Genomic DNA, 20,511 nt, shown 5'->3' on the forward strand with positions numbered 1-20,511 from the left:
GTTACACCTGATGACAAGAGAAAAGGCATGCTCATAGTGAAACAAACAACCCTGAACAGATAATTGGCCTAACAGATTTTCAATGTGATTGAATAAATTCACTGTTCTATATTGTTGACACAGAGTTCCCCTCCTTTGACAAATTCTCGTCTCAATTTAAACACTACAGAAGCTGAAGAAGCCTGCAATCAAACGACACCCAACACCCCAACAATCTCTCTATTCATATTGTGCAACAAGACAAATCGGTCCTGTGGTTGAGGACGAGTGGGAGCTTCTCCACTAACTGAAGCGTTATAAAAAGAACAAAAAAAAAAGGAGAGTTTCACTCAACTAAATTCTGATAATTTAAAGCCTTTTAAACTTTTGTATTCACATCAAACGAACATAAAACAAAGATTGTTGTAAACATCTAGTGCTATGAAAGGATACACCATCATCTGTTAAGCTTGTGAGAAGATTCACAGAGAACTGGCAACCCAGCTGCCAATCTAAAGTCTGCTAGTTATTATTTTAGAATATATATGTATATATTTTTTAATTTTCATTATCAAGTTTTACAGAAATGGAAAAAAGGAGCACACATTTACAACACTGCTATTTTTCATACGGATGGCAGTTTCACTACTGTACCCATGGAAACAGAAATAATAACACTATTACGATTCAATAACAACATACATTGCTGCAGCATATATTTGTGAGATACCCATATAGCCTTGCACCTTAGTCCTAGAGATAAGTGAGATACGGATAATAAAATCGGTAAAACATGATTCATCAAAACACGGATTGGACTGACCAAATACAAAGACACAACATTACCACGGCTTACGCCAGATAGACAGGAGAATAACTATAAGTGTTTCATAATTAGCATTTCTAATTATAACCTGAGGCCGCATTTCCACCTGGTATTAAAATCTAATCGGAGTAATCTTTCATTGTGAAGAATTTATAGGAAATTAAACCGTTCCATTGTTTTACAGCCGCTGCTTTGAGCACTCAGTCTCGCCGGCTTCTAAATAACGAAAGAAGTTGTTGCAACGTAAAAACAGAAATTACTGTAGTAACACCCTACATATTCTTGAATTTGGGGATGTTTTATGAAGGTTATTGTATACCAGACTTTCCAGACAACCGCAGGGCACAGAGCTCCAGACAGCTACGGATATAAAATCAGGCAGCACCTTAACAAAAACAGCGACACATCACCAACAGTATAACAACATTCAAAACACACAATTCACTCTCAGTTTCTGTGACATGAGAAATACTTTAAAATGAGTACGTAGTTCCACTCACGGTTGAGTAGCCGGTTCTTAATGTGTCGTAGGACACATACGCATACACACTGCTTAAAATAATGTGGTCACCTGTGGCCTAAACCGCCTCCAAATGTGGTCTGAGTGATCAGATCAGATCCCACCTGTACTTAGAGCTGTCCACTTGTGATCAGATCACTCAGATCAGATTTTAATACCAGGTGAAAATGTGGTCTGAGATGTTCAGGAAACAGATTGTGTGTACTGCATTTGAGTGATTCAGCTTGGTTTTCATAAGATGATTATGTTGGCATAAAAATATAACCAGCGCTCTCGATGACCTTGAGTTGTGACAAAGTCACTGACCTGTAAATCCTCATCTCTGACATACAGCAGATATTCAGAGGAGAGGATGTGAGAAATTAAGTTCCAGACCAAAATATTGAATATATCACTATGGTCAACAATAAAATAACTACAACAAACCATCTGTACACATGAAGTCTGCATTACAGACTTTTTGCAGAGATTGAACCTCCTGACACAATACCAAACTCCCTTGTGCTAAGAAACAACTATTTCTTCACTCAGCTTTTCAGATATACAGTATTTGTTTCATTCCAGTGCAGTCAAACCTTTCATATCCAACCATCTTACTGCTGGTACACTTCAGCCCAGATAAAAACTTTATACTGGCATAGATGTTTCACCATAAAGAAAGCACTGTGCAGATGAGTTTCTTTGGATCAGTACATCGCCTCCAAAACAACCCCGTTATGTTATTATATTGTCTACTTACCGACGTAAAAATCAATGAAAACATATCGAGAAACCAGCCCATCTAGTGACACTACCTGTCTGGCAGAGAGACTAAACAAAAGTTTACCTACGTCAAACTACACTAATATTGTTAAAAGGACTGACTGCTGTAAAAGGGTAAGTTTGGTCCAGTGTTGTCAAATATTAGCATCATTAATGTCTCCACTTGCTCTCGCTGAAGCTGCTGAATACAAACCGTCATTTTCGGTGAGGGCACGCTCAAGGGTGCTGACCATTAAAAAGTTCTGAGGCGTAGGCAGGAGGCAGCTAGGACTGAAGAAAGGAGATGATGGAGCTGATGAAATCTAAGGGTTTATCTGCATGGATCCAGTGGCTTGCGTCTGGGATATACTGGATGTCAGCATTAGGGAACAGCCTCTGGATTTCTGGGTAATCGTCGGAGCTGGATCAAGAGTGAAGACACAGAGAAGGAAGAATTAGAATATCAGGGGGCGTGAGGGCAAAAGAGACGAGAGAAAGATGAACAGTTAACAGAAAAAAGTGGGAGTTAATAAAAGTTGTGTTGGCTGTCTTGGTTCATGGTGGTTCAGATTACGGAGCCTCCTAGTTTTTGTTTTATTACCCTCAGCTACAGTAGTTAGCATCCATTAGCTCGGGGGGCTAACTTGGCTCGTTTACTTTTGTAAACGTCACCCTGAACGTCCCACTGAACGATAGTACAGTGACCTCCACGTTTACTTCCGAGGCCAGCGTGACGTCTTTTCTTCTTTTGCGCATGCAGGTCGGACAGCCGGAGCGCTGCCCACCAGAGAGCCAGAACAACAGAGAGTCCTTCCTTTTTATAGATAGATGATAGAAAAAGTCAATCAACTTCTTTCTAGAAAAAAAGTTGAAACCACAGCTAGTGTGTTAACACATTCAGAATGAAGAGGGAGAGCCGCACTGGCAAGAACAAAGCCATGTATCAAATAAATAACATCTGTTTGTTTCACAACGGTTACGTTCTGAAGCACAAATAAACACACCCACCCCAAGGTCGGCGGTAGCTAGGGGCAGCCCACCCAAACCTGCGTCTCGCCCAATCAAAAGTTGTTGATGTGTTCAGCCAATGGAAAAAAAAAAAAATAGCACAGAAAATACCAGTACAGTTTCTTACTTCCGATTGAGCGGGCAGCCTAAAGCCTGCCTCCAAAGTTGCCCACTGGCCACCCCCTCTTCTCATTGTGTTCAGGACATGGATGTATTATGGTTCACAAACGCACCTAGCTCTGAAGCAGACCCATCCGTCGCTCTGTGTTCACTGTCTGTAAAATTAGAGATGAGCAGCACGGCTTCCGTGGGAAGTATAGCAGCTTCAGTTGATTATTATGGACACGCTCTGCTGTGGGCATGCTGCGGCAGACGTGTCACGCTCAGAGGTTGTGCTGCGTCCGTGCTCCATGTACTGTATTTCTTTATTTATTTTCTTTATTTTGGTTTTCCGGGTACGCTTTCAATAAACTTTGTCTCCACCAAAATGCAGGAAATGAAGTGTTTAATACTCAAATGTTTGTGGGGGCGGACCACCAGAACCCCCCACTTCCTGTATCCCCATGAATGTTGACACAAAATCTATGTCTTTGGGTTGCCAGGCCAGCTGGCGTTGAGGTCAAATGTTGGTGCCATCTCACCAGGGGTTTAAAAAAACTGGGCAACTAGTGCCCTTCTCTGGGCTACCAACCACCCAAGTTGCCCACCTATTATTTCTACCAGCCCACCCTAATATAGCTGGCTAAAAACGGCCCTGCCCACACCTCTGCACAACCCTGCAGGAAGGTGCTACACTGTGCTGCAAAATGTTCTTAGCCCTGTGTCCAGAGCAAATCATGAAAAGCCAAATTAGGAACAAGCACTGCAAGTAAGCTAAGGCTATGAACACTATTATAGCATTTTCAGTATTCTACGCTAATGTATATGATAATAAATAAATATTCGCTTGTTGTTTTATACCTGATATAAGCAGAACTGGCTCCACCCAAAAACAGTGTAGGTCCGTCATAGACAGTGTTAAAGTTGGGGAAGCTCATGATGTCATCAAGGTGCGCCGAGATGGCCTCCAGGTTGACCCTCCAGGCATAGTGGCCATTGTGCTCCACTAGGTTAGTCAGCAGGAACTGACGCACCGAGCGCTCCTGAGGGAGGGAAGGACAGTTTACGATTAGACTGCTTTAAAAACAAATACATTTTTAAGTTCAGAGTTTGACTTTAAAGCAACTACAATCAATTTTTGTATATTCAATGGATCACACATGGTAAGAGAGTTGCTCGTAGTGATGAGCCCACAAATAATTATCAACCCGACTTTGCACTGCCTCTCACAACTTTCAGCTCATTATTTTAGTTTTACAGCCCACAATTTACTGTTTTGGTTCACTCTCACCGCTCTCGTAGCTTTGCTTTCAGCCTTAGCAGGCAGTTGTTTCTGCTTTCAGCAAAAGCTCTAAAAACTGACTGTATGCCACTAAACCGCAGACAGACAGTTAGGGACTAGCTGGTGAACAAACTTCAGCATTTAGCAGTTAAAGAGACAGATATTTCCCCCAAGTGGCCAAATCAGTTATTGCAGGTTTCAATATCAAATATAAACAGTGAATAGTGTGAAATCAAAAAGGAATCCTGACCTTGACCAAACTGCGCAGCTGATCCTCAGCCATCCGCCTGGCAGTGGAACGTGGGATGTCACTGGAGATCTTCAGCTTCTGCATGGCCTGGATGTAATAGCGGAAGTTGGTGCGTGTGGTGGTCTGGGCTGGACTGATGTCCACTACCACCAGCCTCTCCACTAAACCAGACTACAAGCAGAGACAGATAGATTGCGGTAAACAGGTAGGAAAAGAGGGGGAAAACCAATGAAAAAATTAAAAAAGGACAGATAAGTGTTGCATTAAGACCAGAGGAGGATTATTAAATTCAAAGAGGACGGGAATGTACAATGAGAAAGGTCACACCCAGCAGGAGGGACTATATATTGTATATGTATACAGTATATCTCCTTTATGAGTTAACAGGTTCAATTTTCTAAAACAATATCAGTGAAATATTTAGGAGCAATCACATTGACCAAGAGTGCTATTTCCTCAGTCTTTTAAAATTGACCTAAATTCCTCCATAGTTTTCATCTCTGACAACTTCGGGTCCTTCTGTACATTATTCATGGTGACATTTCTTGGCTGCTGACCTGCGTCAGGGCGGTCGTCATGGCTGTTTTCCCTCCCATGCTGTGGCCGATGAGGACGCACTTCTCAATGTGCAGCTGGGCGAGGAGGTGTTTCAAATCATCGGTCATCGCTTCATACGTCAGCTCTGAGCTGTGAGGGCTGTTGCCATGGTTACGGGCATCTACAGTCAGCACCTAACTGGACAAAGGACAGTTAGGACACTTGGAATTCGGGAAAAGAGCCAACACAGCGGAAACAAAAAAACTTTTATGTCAGCTGTATCGGTTTTTTATTTGGCTCCAGCTCATGAAAGAGACTGCACAAACTCAGGCTGTATTGTGCACATGCGGTGATGAGTTCCTTCAAGAAGCCAAAGAGCAGATTATCTATCAGTAGTATTTATTACAACAGTACTGACTGCTGAGGAGTTGTATCAAATGACTGGCAGCACACTGGTTGATTGTGCGTTCCCATGCCTACTTTTGTAAGAGGGCTAGTGTCAGGCTGCTGAGAACAAAGTCAAACACATAAAGGTGAATTGTTTTTGGTGTAACAGACAGGTGTCATGTCTTCATCGCTGCATTACCTTTCGGCCTGTGCGCTGCACCAAGGACTTTGCAATTGAGTGAAAGTTAGATTTGCTGCCAAAAAGGCCGTGGAGAAACACCAGGGGAGTGCTCTCTCCCTTCCCATCGAAGACATCATAGGTCAAGTTGACTGGGCTGGGGGAAAAACATCCATGTTGATAAGTTAGAATCTGGTTATGTCTGTGGTGAGAATTATGCCACAACGACAGGAACAGTAAGACATCAAAGTGATAAAACTGATTAAACTGTTAGGGAGTGGAAATGATAAAATAATTTCTTCAACTTCAAAAGAATTTGCTGAGCATCTTGCTTTCCTAAGTTGACCCATTGAATTCAGTGATTTCTGATTTCTGGTTGAAACGGTTTTGCTTCCACCTATTGGTACACTGTAAACCCAGATTTAGTTGTAATTAAACTTTTAGTGGTCACTACTTATTCTTTCATGTTTTGTTAAAAACCATATTCATTACTAAATTTGCATGAGTTGTTTGCAATAATCAGCTTAAGTATGCAGTGCACAGATCATATTAAGCAGAGATAACTAAGGATGTTAAGTTTCTGTATGGGAGGGGTGGAGTCATTTGAACTGTTCTGCGCTGAAGCGATGCAAAGGCTCATGGGAAGAAAAAAAATATGTTCTGAACGGTTTCTGTCCTAGTTAAAGTGTGTTTTAATAATTGTATGTTAATGTTTTGGGTGTGCAGTTATGTTATCTGGGTTTTAGTTGTGTATGGTTGATTTAGTGTTCATGTTTAGCTACATTTATTGTTGCACCATGACCGAGACCCGGGGGACTGATGGGCTCTGGGCAGTGATAAGAAGTTTAAAGAGTTATGCACAGATTAAAAACTAGTAACTCTTTTTTGCTGAATAAAACTTGTCATGCAGTACAAAATGTTGTAAAGTGTCACTGTTGTCTGTGTATGGTCCTTTCTGTTAATTTAGAGCAAATGTATTGAATATGTTGTTCTTCAAACTAGGTTGTCATAAAAGAAAAAACAATATTTATATATTTGAGTATTAATGGCCTAACGTTTTGTTTTGTATTCATTATTTTTCTTTGCATGTTTAAATAACAATATTTATATAAGGGAATTATTTCTTCAGTAGTAGAGTTTAGATTCTCTGCCCGAGCCCGAACTTGACCCGACCCACGGGTTGCTGGATGACAGCAGTTTCTGAACATAGCCATACTGAGAAATACAGAGAGAGTTGTGTGGAGCCGATAGTCTTAATTAGCTTTGTATCAACTCATTTGGAAATGGCTTGAATGTAAGGGATGTTCATTAATATAAAAACAGTTAGGCACTAAAGCTTTAACTTAACATGCTTATTTTAGACAACATTACTAATTTTTAGTAATGACTAGCAATGTAAACTTGACTGTGTTAATACAACTTGACCTGTTAGGTTTCACCTTGTGTTAAAACTTAAATGGTTTAAGGCAACACATTTCTAGTAAAGTCAACTAATTTGGGATGACAGTGTACAACATAAGGTAACCATACACGTACAATACAGATTGAGATACATTGTTTTTTTTTGTTGTTTTTTTTAAGTTTAAATCATTTTTTATAAAAACATTTTACTTGACATGTATTATATATGAATGTGTAAATTGGAAGTCATTTTTCTTTCATTGCGTCTGTGTGATATTAATGTAACATAGTGAGAGGACACAACTACATGCCATACTAGTTATAGTCATGTGACAAATACCGGTAAAATTGATTGATTCATTTTCAAGTTTTGTTGGGACAATGTCATAACAGTTGTTGACTCAACTCTAGTAGGGTTATGACTAACATATATGCATTACTGATTAATCTGTTAATTTGTTTTGATTATTTGTAATCTATCAAATGTGAAAAATAGTGAAACATGCACATCACAAAGTCTCTGAGACTGAGAAGACATCTTCAAATGACTTATTTTGTTCGATCAGGAGCCCAATACCCAGAGATAATCAATTAATAATGATATAAAACTGAGAAAAACATCTTGTATCAAGATCTAATAATGCTTGTGGTTAGCTAACTGTCCAACGTTGCACTTCATAGAGGCATGCATGAAAAAACACTATTACACTTAAGCGTGTTGTTTTGAACCGTAATGTGTATTGTTGTAACCGATTGCCCGCTGATATACAGATTGCATTTACTACTCCACTTGTACACCTAGCTAGCTAAATATAATGCAGTCTTGTACAACAGCCCTGCAATAAATCACACCTTCATACTGAGGTGTTCCTAATATCGTGTCGATAAAAATTGGGTACACAGACCTCTCAGTATAACGCAATATTACGGACATTAAGTTGAAACGGTTACTCCCTAAACCAATTTCAACAACAATGTAACATTAATAAAACACATAGGATTTATTAAAGTGGGTGTTGTATTCGACAGCATTCATTTTAATTAGACTAAACTGGTTAGCTTAGCGTAGCTGTAGCATAGCATATTGTATACTATATACATGACAGCAATTATAATAAGATAAAGCAGTCCATGTCTAAAATCCTCTTTGGTAGCTCAACTGCAGGTTTTGCTAACCAGACGTCTGAATGTCATTTACTTAAACTGTGTAAAGTTAACGGTGGATAAAAATACAAAGACACGAGCAGTGAATAATTTAACGGGCTGTTTTAAAGGACATAAATTAGGCTGTCATGTCCACCCAGCACCAGCGCACCACGCTACTGCTCAGGCAGACAGAGGGCATCAGTTAGCCGGGGAGCTAGCAGGGATACCTGGATGAGCTGGCTGTACGGACACTGAGAGCCACCCCGCACACATCCTGCTGTCCGGGGAATAAACGACACGACGGCCGGCAACTCAGCAGTCCTCTCTGGATCAGGCGACACAAAGCACTCATAGCAGCATATGTCCGTTACCGGTCGGTCGACAAACAGCATGTGAGTTTAAAAACGGCTACGATGACAGCGAAATTTGTTAAGTGTGCATGCACAGAGGAGGTCGCGAATGAATTGAAGGGGCTTGCCATAATGTCAACAGCTGATGCTGCGTCATGACGTAGGACGCACACTAGTGATTCGTATTCCTTTCCCTGCTGCGTTCCATTTACCCAAGGACATTTCTATTTCCTTGCATTTACACAAAGAAAATAGAAATAATGGACTGTCATTATTTATCACATACGTCATTGGTGCCAAGCATTCTACAATATTTGTTATGAATAACTAACCAACTATCAAACTATATTATATTTAATTATGTGCAGGAGGGCTTACTTTAGCCAGCTCTATCCATACTGTTTCCTATATTGTCAGGAGGTGGCGCTAATCACCAAATTTAAATGTAAATTTAAACAGGGTAAGAGAATCTGGACCTCTATCACTTGCTGGTATTTTGTTGGCCTAATGGCCTAAATAGCCTAACGTTTTGTTTTGTACTCATTTATTCAATTATTTCTTCAGTAGTACAGTTTAGATTCTCTGCCCGAGCCCGAACTTGACCAGACCAGTCTATGGAACTAAATTAGCATTTGCACTTTGTTTTGGTACCATTTAGCTAGCAGTTCAGCCACTGCAGGTTGTAGATTATAGGCCTCCCATTCAGAGCATCCTATGATTATCCGATTCCATAGGTTTAGGCACAATAGAAACAGAACAATAAGAAACTTAAAAGATGTATTCCAGTGGTGGGATAACCATAAAATGAGCAATTCCAGATTGCTGTGATGCTAACATAAAAACTGGCTACTCATAATGGAGAAACGAGGTTCCAAAACATTTGCTGAAGCAGCAATTCAGCTTTAACTAAGGAAATCATTTTTGATGTCTTTATTTATTACTTTATACTAATAATCATTTTTATATATATAAAAAAGTGCTATTAATGCAGTAGAGTGGTTGTGAAGTTCTAATAAAAGGAATGCTCGTTTAAAAAGTGTTTTTGTATGTCATGCAACCAGCAGCAGACTGCCTGATGAGAGCAACAACAACAACCAACATCAAGAAATTGGTCCAAATACATATATGGGCCCCATAAACCTCCCTATATAGGCCTATTTTTATGCAGATTAGATCCAAACAGTTTGCAGATTACAAATTGCACAATATTCTACAGCTAGCAGCTGGTTACCTTATTTTAGCATATTTCTTGACCGTGCACCTAGCCAAAAAAATAGTCGTAAAAACACAACTTGTCAGTTTTACCTTTTCTTTTTTTTTCTACCAAATTGTTGACCCTTTAAATAACAAATGTATATTGGCAGAAGGATATTTGTGATATCTCTCTGCTCTACTAATTATTACTGTTCTCATATTCTGATAGAGCTGATAAAGCTACTTGGAACATGGTTTTCAACCTACAGTAATTCAATGCTTCTCTCCTCGCAGATAGTTAAACTCTCTGGTCACCATCACAAGCTTCCGTCTGCACAAAAATGTAATCTGAAACACAGTTCCTGTTTATGCCTCTGCACTTAGCATTCAATAAAGGCGGAAAGGAGCACCAAGATGTCAAAATATATACATTGCTTGTTGAGCCACTAGGTGGCGCCAAATTGGCACGATGTTGACTCTCACACCCAACAACATGACTTCCTTACTGCACTCAATAGAACTGATCCCACTGTTAGAACAGCTGGCAGCAAATGATAGCTCATTTATTTTATAGAATTTCTGTATTTATTTTATTACAGGGCTTCTGCCCTGTAATAAGCATTCCTTAAACACTGTGTAACCATAGCTTTAACACATTGTCAAATTTGCACTTTGTTTGCAATTCTTTAACACACTTATTGCGAAACACTACACACGTTTTCTTACATTAGACACTTTGTTCAAAAACGAAATCTCCTGTTGTCATTGGGAAAACACTGTTCAAAATGCAAAACTCATCTGGCAATTGTAGGCACTTCCATACAGACCTGAAAACACTTGCACAGAAAACGGAACACCAATCGGTCTGACCCTTAGCACTACAAACAGGCCTCAGGTAAACCAGAGAGAGAGAGAGAGGAGTCGGATGTGGAAGAGACATCGCCTTTTCTTCCCAATAGCAATTTACAGTATCCAGTAATAGTTTTTTTTACTTTTGTTTTGTTGCTAAATTTGATGATTTGTGATTCTATTTTTCTTTATTTCTGTAAGAATGTTTGTTTTTTGTAAAAACTCTTGTTTGATTACTGCAGAAATTCTACTTTTGAGTTTTACAGAAGACTGAGTCTGAGAAAATGACAATAAAAATAGAAACACAAAGACTGCAGTGTTTTCTATAAAGCCCATCAGTGTGTTGCTGGTGATATGAAAGAGGAATTCAAATGGTGCTTGTGTGTATGATTTTGTCGCAAGAATTTCATTTTTAGAAAGGAGTGTTAAGTTTTGATTGCAGTGTTTCATTTTGTCATAGATGTGAGTTGTTAATCTCCAAGTGCTATGTCTGATTGGCTTGTGTGTAGAGTTTTGACATAATGAGCCAAATTCTGCAAAAAGTGTGTAAGCAATAGGCAAAAACTGTAATTAATTAAACCAATCACAACATTATTTATGTCTGTCCTGTCTTGTTTTCTCACCCTAGCTTGGTTTGTGATCAGTGCAGTTGATTTTTGTCCTCATGTTTGTGGCTCTTTATATGTAGGAACATAAAAACAAACCATCAGTCTGTGGGCTTGGAGAATCTGGCCTTCCTTGGTTCGTCTCCCAACATTCATTGCTATGGGAGATGTGTCTGCTGGGACAAAGCATGCTGTGAGCTGTCACCATAGTGATGGCATGAGACAGAGGCCGGGGGGAAGGTGCAGTACAGATTCAACTGAAAGAAAAATAGGGGAATTGGTGGATGAGTGCGCATTTTGTATTCCATTCACATTGTGTCACAACTTCAGTTTTCCTTAAACCAAGTGATACATACTGCCAGCATGATGTTTCTGATGCTAATGAACTTTTTTCAATAAATATTCAATCTGCAGCGACGCAATTATTTGAAATGCTGCCTTTGTTTCAAATAAATATTATTTCAAGTGATATTGTATTGACAGCAAGTTGGAGAATTGCACCACAAAAGCAGATTTAGTGTTTTGTAAACAAATAAAAAGATTCATAATAAAATACAGTATGTCCATATCTATCAAGAACTACAATACAAATGAATGGATGTACGCAGGGGAGGAAGGAGGACAATTCTTTGTTTTTTAAATCCGAAAAAAACATTGGTCAAATGAACAAATAAAACACAAATTAAAAGACTGTTTAAAGACTGAATATATAACTAAATCAATGACATCACAGACATAGATTGTCAGTGACAGTTTTAAAGTTAAGGTTGTTCTTCCATTTGAAATAAAAATGTACAGATTTTGCCAACGTTGCTTTCTTGAGTACTGTGGTTTTACTTCTTTATTGTGTAATGGAGCTGATCGCGTCCAGTTAGAGTCAGCTCTTCTTCATGCTACACAGCACAGAGCAGTCTCTTTGTTCTAAACCTGCTCTTTTCAAAGTGCCTGTACACACGCACACACACACACACACACACATCACATGCAATCAGTGATGTTTTCTAGTTTTTTGAAACTATAAGATTTGAAATGATTACAGTTTTTGCCTATTGCTTACACACTTTTTGCAGAATTTGGCTCATTATGTCAAAACTCTACACACAAGCCAATCAGACATAGCACTTGGAGATTAACAACTCACATCTATGACAAAATGAAACACTGCAATCAAAACTTAACACTCCTTTCTAAAAATGAAATTCTTGCGACAAAATCATACACACAAGCACCATTTGAATTCCTCTTTCATATCACCAGCAACACACTGATGGGCTTTATAGAAAACACTGCAGTCTTTGTGTTTCTATTTTTATTGTCATTTTCTCAGACTCAGTCTTCTGTAAAACTCAAAAGTAGAATTTCTGCAGTAATCAAACAAGAGTTTTTACAAAAAACAAACATTCTTACAGAAATAAAGAAAAATAGAATCACAAATCATCAAATTTAGCAACAAAACAAAAGTAAAAAAAACTATTATTGGATACTGTAAATTGCTATTGGGAAAAAAAACATACTTGTTTTGTGTGTGTGTGTGTGTGTGTGTGTGGTGGGGATCTGGCCACAACACCTCGTCAACATCAGAGGTGATGTCTCTTCCACGTCCGACTCCTCTCTCTCTCTCTCTCTTTGTCCTCCTCTTACTCTGACTCTCATTGCCTCCATGTTTGCAAAGTTCTCAAAATGGTTTACCTGAGGCCTGTTTGTAGTGCTAAGGGTCAGACCGATTGGTGTTCCGTTTTCTGTGCAAGTGTTTTCAGGTCTGTATGGAAGTGCCTACAATTGCCAGATGAGTTTTGCATTTTGAACAGTGTTTTCCCAATGACAACAGGAGATTTTGTTTTTGAACAAAGTGTCTAATGTAAGAAAACGTGTGTAGTGTTTCGCAATAAGTGTGTTAAAGAATTGCAAACAAAGTGCAAATTTGACAATGTGTTAAAGCTATGGTTACACAGTGTTTAAGGAATGCTACAAGAAGTTTAGGTATTGAGGCGTTGGTCTAAGCATTCGTTTGTAGTGTGTAAGTAATGGGCAAAAACTGTAAAATCTGAAAGTACAGTAAATAGAAAGTATTGTTTGACTACCAAACTTAAAATGGAGGATTCAAGTTTTTGAAAAACTCATTGTTGCTCTTCCTACATGGTTAATATTGTTTATTTTGAATAGCAGTTTTTTTTCTCAATTGCTTAGTAAGCACTATTTTGAAAACAGGGACTGGTTTGAAAACACTACACACAATTAGCGCAACCACACACCCAATTAACAGAACAGCTCAGAACCTTTGCTAAATGAAACACTCTTACAAAATATATACACTAATTTATAAAAAACATTTTGTTACCATATGAAAAACACACATTTCATATGACTTAATTCTGTTTGAACCAGTTACACACTGCTGTTGCTAACCTAAAACACTTTTAGCAGTTCTACTTCTTAGTGATTAGAGTACTGTAAATGAAGTACAAATATACAATAAGTTCACCAAACACTGCAGGACAAGACCAAGACCAATGCAGACAGAGGAAAATATAATGTATTTCTCTCCATATACCCAAATCAGTCAACATGTCAACATGGAGAATAACAACAAAACATGTCCCAGTTTTCATGCTACTAGTGTGCATACAGTTTTTTCCAATTGCTAAAACACAATTTTGCAAACTAGGCTGGTTTTATCAAAATACTTAACACATTGCACAGAACCACACACCCAAACTGCAAAATACCTCATATATCCTGCAAAATGAAACACTGCAACCAAAACTACATATAGCATTATCAAAATCAAACTTTTGCACCAAATGGCACACACTTTATTCATATTACCAGATTTTTGTCTAACCAACTACACACTGTTGGGCATAATGAAAAGCACTCTCATCTTTATATACTTTGCCATAATACTAAAATAGTTCAAATTGTAGAAAATTCTTCAGATTGTTCACATGCACAGACATATTTGCAGATATACACACATACGTTGTTGAAACATTTTATTTTTTTATTTTTCACCAAACAAGTCAGTGCAACATATGCACAGCAGATATATTTACATTGGACTGAACAAAAATATGCTCACAAAAAGAAAATTGCAGAAAAAATGTGCAGAAAAAAATTATATAGAAAAAGAAAAGGAAGCAAGAAAAAAAACAAGGTGCTCACCTGTGGTCTTTTCATAGTGCTTACTTCCTGATTGAAGTGGTAACAATTAACAGGTGTTTGGCCAGGTGGCACATATGTTGGCCAATTAGCTCATGTAGTGTCATTTTGAATGGCAGTGTTTTGAAATAGCAAACATGTGACTTTATGTCAAATTGTTGTGTCTTATGCAGAGAACTGTGTTTGTGCATTTAAAAAGTGCCATTTTGAATTGCAAAATGTGTATTAAGCAGAAAATGTGTTTAGACTTTTGGAGACTTGAGAAGAGGTTTTGCTCTCTGTGTGTCAGTTTAAATAATTGTGCTATGCATGTCATTTAAGTGTGTTAGCAATTGGAAAAAAACTAACATTGTTAGCACAGCAAACAGACAAACACAAAATACTGTATCCAGTACAGGTTACAATTACAGAAAAAAAGAAGAAAAAAAAAGAAATACTGTACAGAAAATCCTAGACTTACCTGCTGCATTTGTATAGTGCTTAAACCTGATTGGTGTGCCTACAATTAAGCAATCATGTGTTTGTGCACCTGATGGCTGTGTTTCACAGATTGGCTCATAGGTGTGGTAATTTGACAGTCAGTGCTTTGGAATTGCAAGGAAGTGACATCATGATATACTTCTGTGTCTAATGTACACAAGTGTGTTTAGTGTTTTGCAAATCACTGTGTGTATTGTTTTGCAAAAAGTGTGAGGCTGACATTGTGCTGCTTATAGTGGAGCACAGTGGTGCACATCTTGGGCCAATGTTTTGCTCCTTGAGTGTAAGGTTTTGATAATTGTGTAATACGTTTGATTTCAGTGTGTAAGCAATTGGCAAAAACTGTAAGATGTTGACAGAAAACTTTAACCATTATTCTCATAGACAGTGATTACTAATGCTAAAATTGTTGACCTGCTTAAATTCTGAAAGCAGCATTTGTTTCTTCTTTACGGTAATTGTATTTATTAGGTTATTTGATTAATTGATTGACTAATTGATTAATAGATTACGATAACTAAACAAAAAGAACTGTAAATGAGATAAGCCAGAGTTAGCCTCAAAGGCTACTTTTTATCTGTTGTCCCTGGTCTGGACAGATGTTAAAAAGGTACCCTAAAAATAGAATAAAATTACATATTTTTTTAAAATTAATATCTAAAACATAATGCACATGATGGTATAGTATACACTTACTAATAAATAATGTAGTATATAATGTAATGTAGTATAACACATATTGTATTTTAAGCAGCAATCCAGTCATCACAAAGGAAGAAAAAACATACAAGGAAAGAAATAGAGAGGGATCATATGTGAGATCCTTTATTTAATGACCAGTATACTTTGACCACTAAGGTACATTATGGAATCATAAAGTGTGTTCCAGCTGAAGAAACTCACTGTCACATAACGCAAAATGTTATTTGCCTCAGTGTCTGACAAACATTTAGAATCGTTTAGACCCCAGTGAAGATCACATTTGTAGAAAAGTTGCTTAGATAAATGCACGTCAACAGTAGCAGGGTGTGTTGACCCACAACTGACTCTCTGATTTACAATACAAGGGGACTTCTGCTTGACTGATACTTCTGCTGTTACTGGTGCACTGTGATAGACAGTTTCAGTGTCTGTGTCACTTTTATAAACCTTTGCACCATACATGTTTTTCATGTAAAAGGTCTTGGGGAATATTAAAGGGGTTTCAAAAGGGCCCTAATAATAGAGATAAATGTATAAATATTTGTAATAAAAGCCAGCCTAGTGTATGATATTGTCCTTACTGTTAGGCAAATTGCAAATGTCAAATGCAATTTTTCTTTGTATAGAATATGTCATTTTTGTCCTTCTATTGTCTATATGTTTTCTCAAAACTATGTATATATACATAAAGAAAAGTCAGACACTGTCCTGGAAAGCCTTTACTTGGAAATAATTTGTTGTCAGTATCTTGATATGAAAACAGAGTCAGGCAGTGTCTATTGTTTATCCACCTTATGACAAAAATGATGATACCAAAATATTTCTGTTGAATTAGCCGCTATTTTTTCCACAACAGACCCAAATTATCTGTATTTACAGATATAAATAGAATAGACATATAAATAGTTTGAAGACTTGTCTTCCCGTCGCCCATGCAACTTTTTTTTTTTCTACTCTTTTTCTGACGTTTTTGTTGAGCTTTTGGGTTTTTTTAAAAACGTTTTGTCGCTTTTTTCAACGTTTTTGAAGCTTCTTTAGACATTTTTGTTTGACCATTTTTGTTTGACCATTTGTTTTTTTTCAAATGCTATAAAATTGATATGGTAAATCCAATGAGAACAGTGAACTGACCATTTACTTTACTTGTAAAGAGCGTTGTATGGAACCACCCACATCATTTTTTTGACAATTTGGTTGAAAGAAATCCAAATTTCTGATACATAGAAACTTTGAAAATGGGTCATATTTGACCCGAGGACAACAGAGGGGGTTAAGTCATAAACGACAGCTCAAAGCTCCCTGATAAGAACTGAAGTATCAGGAAAGTCTGGGAGAGGAAAGGAATGTTCTCCTTTCCTGGAATGACAGGCAGGAGTCATGAGACAACAACCACATCTTTAAAAAACAGTTTGGGTATGCTACACCGCTTATTGTCAACATCTTTATCTGTACCACTGGCAAAATAAATCGCAGGACACAGCTGCAGAGGAACACACTCTGATCATTGTGGTGAATAATTTTTTACTCAGATAAATTATTTTTTACTTTTTGAAACACTTGTTTCCTGGAGGTGAAACTGTTATTTAGAGTTATTTTAATCAAATTACTGAAGCTTTGACTCTGATGGACCACACACAGGAGCCAAAATGTTTTTTTGCTCATCTTATTCGTCTCATTTCTTGCTATAGTATAGCAGATAGTACTGCCTCATTACATCTTTAAGTCCTTTAAGCTTTATTATGAATATTAATATGTAACATATTTATTGACATAGTTTATCTGCTTTACACAACTTTACAGTCCATCATTCAGTGAGGGTAAAAAACAGTGATAACCAGCTAATACTTTCTGGAGTCTCTATCAGATACCTGTTGGACTTTGCTGTTCGGTCGTTATCTTGTTTGTGAGAAATCTGCTACCTGTCAACTTCACGTCTTCCTGCTGGATAGAGAAGTTGACATTCAAATATTCAATCAATAACCTTTTTGTTCTCTAAAAGAACAATGGCCTTTATTCTCCTGTCCTAACACTGTTTTGACATTTTCTTTTTTTTCATCATCAGCTGCACACTGATTAACTTCACATTAAGATACATGATGATACAAAATGAGTTGTTCCTTGTTTTATTTCTTCTTCTTTCTTTATATTTAATTATTGTAGTATTGTATTGTAGCGCTATGGAGCAATGTTTGCATTGTGCACGCACACAAGCATGCAGCTATGTGCTAAGTGCTATGTAGCTTTTTGTCAAAACTGTTGGACACTGGAAAAGTTTTCTTTCTTTTTCTGTCTCGCTTTGCTCTCTTGTCTTCACCACTAAAATTGTCTTTTTGCCTGTTTATTTATAATGATTCTTCCTCCATAGGATAACCAACAGGCAAACATCTTTGACAGGTATATGGCAGCCTACCGAAGCCTACGATACCAGCCACATCTAAGCATTATTTAACTCTGGCTAAACTGAGAAATGAATTCAACTCAGCTGTAACACTGTCTAAACAAAGAAACCCAACTCCCAAAGCCCAAACCAACTTTTAGCTTTTTAAACCGTTTGATTTGGACGGTTTCCTTGTTTGTTTTGGCAGGGTATGCTTTGGGATGTGCCTCCTGTATTCCTAAAGTATTCTAAAAAAGGGTTAAACCGTCTTTCTCGAGCAAGAGGAAGAAAAACACCCAACATCATTCTTAGTTTGACTTTTATTGAAATCTCTGAACACATTTTAAAATTAAGCACTACTATACTTTAAAACATTTAACAACACATGTTTGTTATAAATCAGCTCTTTTAACAATGTTTGAATGACAGTAAAGTAAAAAAATTACAATTTGAACACACAATCTTAGTTAAAAGAGATGGAGATGAATTAGTGAAATATTTAATTTCTACACACAAAACACATCCTGCTGAAAACAAACACACACACACACACACACACACACACACACACACACACACACACACACACACACACACACAGGCTGTTGCTTATGATAGATATATACTGTAAAAGATACAAAAATAAGATTAAAAAAAGACCATACAAATCTGAAATGTCTGTGTTTCAAATTTGAAACACAGAGTAGTGGATTATGTGGTTTTAACATACATTACAAATACATTTTATTACCGAAATATAAAATAAACTGACATATATGGACACATAAAAAGTCTTTGCGTAACAGTTTTTCACTGTCCTCAAACAGTGAAACTGTTAGGAATAAGATAAAGTGTTACCTGGGGCCATATCATGGATCCATCTTTAGTTTCAGTCTCAGCAGAAACTCTCCTAAGCAAATATTGCATGCAAAACACACACACCCACGCACGCACTGAACACACTGAACACACTGAACAATCACTCAACCAAATCCATGTAAAATGCTAGAGCTAGCTTTTCCTTGTCATTGTCTAAAACACAAAGCATTTTAACTTAAAGTTTCAGTGAAACACGACACCAGCAGGCTTACAACTACTTATAGGGTGACACACACAAACGCAGCAGGTGTTTTCAGATTTCACATAATGCCACCGATGCAGTTAAAGATTTTTAAAAGAAAAAAGTTATGTTTTACTGAAAAACAGGCTCTAATGTTCATATAATAAAAATGGAAGCCTTTTTTTCTTTTAACAAGACACACTTGCTGGATTAAAGCAGAGCAAAGACATTACATTATGTAAATGAACATGTCAGCAAAAAGCAAAGCAAAAGGAATCAAAATTTGTACACACATCTTCATCTCGGAGTCTTTTTGTGAAGGTTCACCCTGGTTTCAGACAGCAAAACACAACATAGATACAGAAATACTCACGTGCAACAGAAATTCAATTTTATCCTACTTTCCAAATCAATCTGTCAGACACCACAGTTCAAACATAGTCTTTCCTGTCGTACCCTCCGCCTGCACTAGTGCTGCGCGGGGCAGAGTAGGCCATCCGGGGAGGCTTGTACTGCTTCTCTTTTGGTGGGCAGCTGCTGCACAGCATCGCCCCACCAATCAGGAGCAGGAAGGCCGCCCCCCAGCCGATGTAGAGCGATGCACCCAGTTCCCTCTTCTGCTCGCTGATCAGCATGGGGTTGTAGAAATCCTGGATGAGGACGCTGGCCGTCCAGGAGACGGGGATGAGGACCAAAAGGCCGGCAAGGATAAAGAAGATTCCAGCGATGATCATCACTTTGGCCTTGGATGGCTCGTCATCGATGCAGTTGGTGCACTTGGCGCCAACGATGGAGATCATGACCCCCAGCACCCCGAGTATGATGGCGACAATCATCATCGCTCTGGAGGCCTGCAGCTCCTGAGGCAAGGCCAGCATTGAGTCGTAGATCTTGCACTGCATCTGGCCAGTGCTCTGGGTGACACAGTTCATCCATAAACCTTCCCAGATGGTCTGAGCAGTGATGATATTGGCTCCGATGAAAGCTGTCACCCTCCACATTGGCAGGGCGCATGTCACTATTGCAATGATAAAACCAAGGACTCCAAGGGCTATGCCCACGATCTCCATACCCATCGACATGCTGGCTCTTCGTCTGATGACAGAACAAAACTTAAATAGTGAGTCCGCTGGATGCAGTAAAGATTCTCCTCCTGTTGTTCAGGATTCCTTGAAAAGTGTGAGCACCTGTAGGAGGGTGTGATGAAGCTACGAGATGCTGCCACGGAAACAAGAGCTCCTTTATACCTCAGGGGAGCAAGGAGGAGTCCCCCGGTGATGATGTCAACAGGAGGCCGTCTTCACTAAGGAAAAAAACACACCACCTGTGCACATATAGTGGAGGAGGGGAGCTGGAGGCAGGCAGGTGAGGAGGGAAGTGA

General features: G+C 38.3%; 2 protein-coding genes across 2 annotated transcripts in view; both read right to left on the reverse strand.

Moving 5' to 3' along the window:
- The window catches only part of abhd11 (abhydrolase domain containing 11), an 8,994-nt gene extending 155 nt beyond the window's left edge, over positions 1-8,839 (reverse strand). Inside the window, exons 1-6 of the mRNA XM_078265880.1 lie at positions 8,582-8,839; positions 5,829-5,964; positions 5,263-5,436; positions 4,706-4,876; positions 4,035-4,216; positions 1-2,487 (exon numbers count right to left, since the gene is read on the reverse strand). The exon at positions 1-2,487 is cut by the window's left edge and continues 155 nt beyond it. Coding sequence (XP_078122006.1) covers positions 2,352-2,487; positions 4,035-4,216; positions 4,706-4,876; positions 5,263-5,436; positions 5,829-5,964; positions 8,582-8,706 — 924 coding nt within the window. The 5' untranslated portion in view covers positions 8,707-8,839 and the 3' untranslated portion in view covers positions 1-2,351. The remainder of the gene's footprint in view (positions 2,488-4,034; positions 4,217-4,705; positions 4,877-5,262; positions 5,437-5,828; positions 5,965-8,581) is intronic.
- A 9,533-nt stretch (positions 8,840-18,372) lies between these two features.
- Positions 18,373-20,355, reverse strand: cldn3c (claudin 3c). Its single transcript, XM_078265318.1, has one exon. The coding sequence runs from the start codon at positions 20,210-20,212 to the stop codon at positions 19,562-19,564; it is 651 nt and encodes a 216-aa protein (XP_078121444.1). The 5' UTR covers positions 20,213-20,355; the 3' UTR covers positions 18,373-19,561.
- Positions 20,356-20,511: the final 156 nt, after the last annotated feature.

Source organism: Sander vitreus, chromosome 13 (genome assembly GCF_031162955.1).
Source record: "Sander vitreus isolate 19-12246 chromosome 13, sanVit1, whole genome shotgun sequence".
Lineage (NCBI taxonomy): Eukaryota > Metazoa > Chordata > Actinopteri > Perciformes > Percidae > Sander > Sander vitreus.

What these genes read in the sequence shown, in the direction of transcription:
- cldn3c (XM_078265318.1), bottom strand. Translation starts at nt 20,212, where the DNA reads ATGTCGATGGGTATGGAGATCGTGGGCATAGCCCTTGGAGTCCTTGGT.